Source organism: Mauremys reevesii, linkage group 2 (genome assembly GCF_016161935.1).
Source record: "Mauremys reevesii isolate NIE-2019 linkage group 2, ASM1616193v1, whole genome shotgun sequence".
NCBI lineage: Eukaryota > Metazoa > Chordata > Testudines > Geoemydidae > Mauremys > Mauremys reevesii.
Window position 1 is genome coordinate 61,389,181 of NC_052624.1, and position 6,000 is coordinate 61,395,180.

The 6,000-nt window shown below is 40.0% G+C and overlaps 1 protein-coding gene across 5 annotated transcripts in view; it reads left to right on the plus strand.

Moving 5' to 3' along the window:
- Nucleotides 1-5,057, plus strand: part of STK31 (serine/threonine kinase 31) — a 101,080-nt gene extending 96,023 nt beyond the window's left edge. For all 5 annotated transcript variants that reach the window (XM_039526710.1, XM_039526709.1, XM_039526707.1 and 2 more), the window contains one exon: nucleotides 3,264-5,057. In XM_039526710.1, coding sequence (XP_039382644.1) covers nucleotides 3,264-3,491 — 228 coding nt within the window. In that variant the 3' untranslated portion in view covers nucleotides 3,492-5,057. The remainder of the gene's footprint in view (nucleotides 1-3,263) is intronic.
- The last annotated feature ends 943 nt before the right edge of the window (nucleotides 5,058-6,000 follow it).

Here is a 6,000-nt window from a genome sequence, read left to right on the forward strand (position 1 = left end):
AGCCCAATAGAAAATTGGGAAGGAGGAGAAAACTCCCCAACCCACTAATACTAACTAACTGTAACTATCAACTATGAACTATTATAAACTCGAAACTGTAAGTGCTAGGGAGAGTGGAGACCAGCGAAGCAGATCTTCACAGTTCCAATGACTGTCACGGGTGGTAAGAAGGAACTGAGGAGGCGCTGGGTTGGCTGGGGTATATATTGAGAGCCATGAAGGCACTACTCCAGGGGGCTCCACAGCCAACCCGCCAGGTGTTGCTACGGTAAAAATTCTCCGACGGCCATGCACGTAATGCTCGCACACCAAATTGGAATGGATCTGAGCAACACATCTCGAAGAAGAACAACAGTTACAAAGGTGAGTAACCGTTTTATATAGTTCAGCTTCCAGTTTTATAAGCACTAAAAACTTTTAATAAAGTATAGGCAAACAAGTTAGAAAAAATATTAAAACTGTAAACAAAATGCTTAGTGCGTCTGAAGAGTGTCTAAAGCAATATCTGTTTGGGATTAATGTTTAGTTCCCTTGGTACCAGGAGTGTCAGTATATTCTTCTTCAGCTGGCCCTACATATTCTCATTTATGGGTAGTGTGCCACCTTGTTGTAGAACCCTCTTATAGCAGTGTCAGCGTCCCGATGTACTGAGGGCAAGGCTGTAAAGGGGGACGAGGTTTAGGGTTAGCTGATAAAGAAGATACGTCAGGAGAAAGCAAAGATAATACTCCTTGCCCTGGCTTGGCTATGTCAGTGGTGGTTGACTGGTCGTCTTCAGCTGTTCATTGGAGGCTTCATATTCCTCCCTCTATCTCCAGACCTCCTGTTCCAGGAGTGGGCAGGGTTTTTCACCGAGACCCACGTCCCTTCACTTCATCGTGTGGGCAATTGGACTTTGACTCTGCTCTTGAGCAGTCATGTTCCCCCTCTGTACAGAACATACTAGTTAATGCTGGAAAATGATCCACTGGAAACTGTTATTGCCTAAAGTGGCCCAGGTTTCAGATATTGATGTAGAAGAAGTCTGATTATTCTATATTGGCTTCCATTCCTTGTGTCTTGGAATACTCACTGTACTAAGAAAATCAAGGGTTGTTTAACTCCTCATTAAAAGGTCCATTGGCAGCCATGTCCCCATATCATGCTTTAGTTGATGATAGATCATTGTTTATTCATGCTTCAGTTAAAAAGTTTATGAAAGGTTTATCAAATGTGTATCCTCTTGTTAGAGAGAGACCCTGTCCTTTCTTGGAACCTCAGTTTGGTTTTGATCACATTGGTAAAATCTCCGTTTGAACCATTGGCTAAGTGTTCATTTTATCATTTATATATCAAAATGGCCTTTGTTATAGCCATTATGTCAGCTGATCCATGTTTTACTACTTTTCCTGAGGATAAAGTAGTCCTTAGACTTGATCCTCAGTTCTTACGGAAGGTGGTGTCTGATTTTTATATTAATCCGCCCCCTTCAGAGCCTCACCCTCAGTGTGTTGGGAGGGGCGGGGTACAAGAGTGCTCTAGCTCAGTGTTTTTCAACGACTGGTCCATGGCAGCCTCCTTGCTGGTCCCTGAGATTTCCCTGACACAGCTTAGGAAGGCAGCAAGCTGGTCCCTGGTATCAAAAAGGTTGAGAAACACTGCTCTAGCTGCTAGAAAAGGGGTCTACTGCAAGACACCACAAGGTGGCAAGTACCCATGAGTGTGAATATGCAGAGCCATCTCGAAGAACTCTGGTTACAGGTAAGTAACCTTCATTTCCAATTCAAAATGATCATGTGTTCCTTCATTGGCACTTAGTGTTGTGAATTTCAAATATCCAAACATAATTCATAGAATCATAGATTATTAGGGTTGGAAGGGACCTCAGGAGATCATCTAGTCCAACCCCCTGCTCAAAGCAGGACCAATCCCCAAATGGCCCCCTCAAAGATTGAACTCACAACCCTAGGTTTAGCAGGCCAATGCTCAAACCACTGAACTATCCCTCCCCCAAGCTATTAAATAGTTAATCGTCAAATCACCCTTTTAATATTATTTGTTTCATTCTATAAAAACAGTTTCATAGTCGTGTAGCACGATGAAATACAAATAAATGTATAAATACAGTTACACTTTTCACTTCTGTAGAGACTTTCATGCAAGGATTTCAAGTGCTTTGTAAACATTATTTAACCTCATGCACCTTTGAGGTCAGCAACTGTTATGCCCATTTGACAAGTAAGACAGAGAGGTTAATTCTCCCATCTCACCCTGCTAGTCAGTGGAAGAGATGGGAATCGAATCCAGGGTCCTTGGTTTAGTCCCCTTGTCTGACCATTGGCGTGCGCGCCTATCTGTCACAGCAGCTGTGAAGCAGATCCAACAGAAAAAGAAGTCCTCTGTACTAGGTGGGGGGGAAATGAGAGAGACAAGTGTTTCAGTATTCTCTCCTTTAGCTAGCTTTAATAAAGATGATGCTAACTTGGGGAGAATGCCAAACACTAGCCTTTATAGAAGTGGTTCTCTTTTACAGTGTGTCTGAGCATTTTCAGAATCTAGTTCTCAAATCAATTAACAGGAATCTGTGTTTTTTTAGGCCTCTTGCTCAAACCGAGAACTCTATTCTATTCCTCAGCAAGTTATTGTTTTTTTCATTTTCCAGCACTTTTAATGCATTAAGCTTTTGGACTGTAGAGTCCAAATATTTTAAGGTATAAATGAAGGGCTGATGATAAATTTAGCCTCTGTTGGTTTACTTTCCATTTTTCTTTATCTGTCAGAGTTGGGACTAACAAGTGGAAAAGTAAATCTTGAGCCTGACAAAAATTACAGTAACTAAAATGAGTGTAGTGGAAGGCACAAGACAGTTTTAATTGACCTTTTAATTGTCCTACTGGTGTTCAGGATTTCCCCAATGATGGCAAATAAAAACAGTTGAAATCATCCATTTATAATGGCTGTGGGAACTGGCACTGTGGATCATGACATGTTACTGAAGCCATTGCCTGAGTGTGAGATCCACGAGCGTTAAAAGATTAACAGTGCTTGTTGTTGTTAACAAGTACCACCTCTGTTCAATGTGCTCAGTATTGGAATTCTATTAGGTCATCACTTCTTTTTTGCATGTGTAATATTTCTGGGTTCCAAGTACTTGGAAGAAGCATTGAGGAAATATTTGACTTGTTAATGGGCCTTTATGGAGTTGGAGGCCTGCGTGTTTCTCCTGCTAAGTAAAACTTTTTTCACTCGCTTTCCCCTCCCTCTTCCCTTTTGTTTTCTCTTAGGATGATAAGGTTAAATCTCTACTCTTGAATCTGATCTGCAGTAACAGAATGACAGCTGAGCAAGTGCTGAATGATGACTGTTTCTTGTTGCCTGATGTGATCCCAGCTCCACCACAGAATGAACCTGGTGAAGAACTTGAATGTGAAAAGGCAGAGGAAAAAGGCGAGGTCATAATCAGTTCTGACAACAAGACAGATGAGGAGGAGGAGATGGATCCTTCTCAGTAGGCCAGAGGACTCGCCAGCCATTTGCTTCAGTTATTTTTATTTTGTTTGAGTTCTAAAAAAAAGAAAAAGTTACAAGTGATCTGAAAGTAGTTGTCCTACGCTCAAATATTTAAAATATAAAAGGGTTTGGTAAGCCTAACCATTTTTGTGTAATTACAGGTGTGGTCCCTTCGTTGGGATTTCTTTTTTAAAAAGTATGTTTCTGAATAACTGTTTGAAGTTAAAAGCATGATGATGCTAATTGAGGCAGTAGCAAGGAGAAATGCACTTAAGTTGATCAAGGCTTTGCTTTTTCATTTTGATCATTCTGAGGACCTTTCGAGGAGATGTTATCTACTGGTGGTAGAGCTGTTAGACAGATACCAGGAGATCAGATACGTGGCATCATGACTCCTTTTCATGCCCGCTATCCTCTTCCTCTTACCCCAGCTCTTGCTCTGTTCCCTTCCAAGATGTTTCTGTTAAAATAGATGACTGCTGCTCTTACTGAGTTTTGTGTTTGAGTGATGTGTTTTGTCAGATAGCCAGGCAGGTATTCCAACAGCAGCTGCCTCTAAGACAAAAAACACCCGTGGTGCCTTGAGAACTGGTCAGCAGAATGTACTAAGTGAAGAGAGCTAACAAGCCTATTTTCCCTCCCCAGAGTCCAAGCAAGGTATGTTTGAGCCCTTCTGACTCAGTTGACAAAAGGCCAAGGATATTGTGTCTGTCTCATCTTTGCAGTGCTGCCACCATGCCACCTGTCTGATAAATAAAATACCAGGCCTTGTTATCGCAAGAAAATCTTGCTTGTCTGTTTATAAAAGTGTGTGTGTGTGTGGGGGGGTGTTTTTTATAGGAAATCATTTAGTATCTTTCAGGTTTTGATCCCTGACAAACATAAATAAGATTTCTGAATGTTTGTCTAAATATATTCCCCAGATTTTCACCCTGGGGAGAGGGTAGGGTTGTTTGAAGGAACAAAAGAATAAAAACTCCAAAAGTATTATGCAAAATTTGAAACAAGTCTATTTATAACTACTGGGGTGCAAGAAGTCACTCCTGACTTGCATGTTTATTGAAGCCACTGCTGAGTCACTCTTTCATTCAGTAGCATATTTGGAGACCGAAATGGGAAGGAGGGAGTAGCAATGGAAAAGAAAAGGGACCAGAGACATAATTCCTGTAAGAATATATCTGGCCACAGGGTGTTGCTCTTGACTGGTGATATTGCTCTTGGACAGCGTTTTAGCCGGAGACTAGTGTGTAGGGGAACTTTTAACAGAATTGCTGTAATAGGCCATTACCATTTGAAGAATGTACAGTGTTGTGTTTTTTGTTTTGGGGAAAGACTCGGAAGTTTCATACAGTGATACAGTCAATGCTGGACTTAAGATGCAGTCTTGGAATTGCTTCTGTAACGTTAATGTTTTGCTGGAGGTGGTATTTCAGCTTTAAATGACATTTGATTTGTTTTTTGCACTTTGTTTTGTTATAGAATATTTTATTAAAATGTCTTATTTTTCTGATTAGAGGACACTGATTTTCAGATATTTGTATCTATAATAAAAATTAGTGATAGCAAAATCTTTGTAAAGTGGTTTTGGTTTTAAAATTGTTTAAGGTTGACAAATTAATTTTGATTACAAAAAAGTCACAGATGCATAGTATATTAAAATGTGCATTATCATTAGAGTAAAAAACAATAAAATATACAACATTTTAAAATCAGTACTTTCATATTGTTCAGTAAAGCTTTAATTATTTCAGGGCTATGTTTTAAATAAATGCAACAGTTAAGCATCATCTAGAGAGCTAACCTAATATTTGGGTTTTACTGCGTTGAAGGTTCAGGTTGGGGAGGTATAGTATACACAACTCCTCCCAGCATGCTTTCTTGTGCCCTAGAATCTAAACTGTAATCTTGTTGTTGCTTATACTATGGTTCACCTAGGAGCCCCAATCATGAAGAAGGACCCTGTTGGGCGAGGTGCTGTACAAACATGAACCAAAAGATGGTCTGTTCCTCAAAGAACTTACAATCTAAAGCTCACATCTTGAATAAAAACATTTCTAGCCCTGTGGTTGTGAAGAAAACCTTTAAAATATGAACCAAATGTAACCAATGTAGTGATGCTGGAGTTTGCAGAGAGCCTGAAACAACAGCTCTGAAAAAAGGGAATCTGTTCCTGTTTGTTTTAATGAAAGTTAGCACCAATGCCTAATGATAATTTAAATGTCATTAACTAGTTCACTAATGAACAAAGCATGTAAGAGAGTAGAGGAAGGATGGTGTTATCAATCTACTGTGCATAACATCTCATTCTGGCACCATGAGGAGTGGTACTTGTAAGAATACCACTACTTATTGTGGAAGCTGTTGTTGGGTCTGCATCCCACTGATGTGGAGTCTGAGTATATTCTAAATGTGACTTGTTCTATTTAAACACACACCCCAATCCTGGGACAGGATGTTGTAATCTTTTCTTCCAGAAATCTCAATCTGTTACGAGTGCCCTGTTCTCAGAAA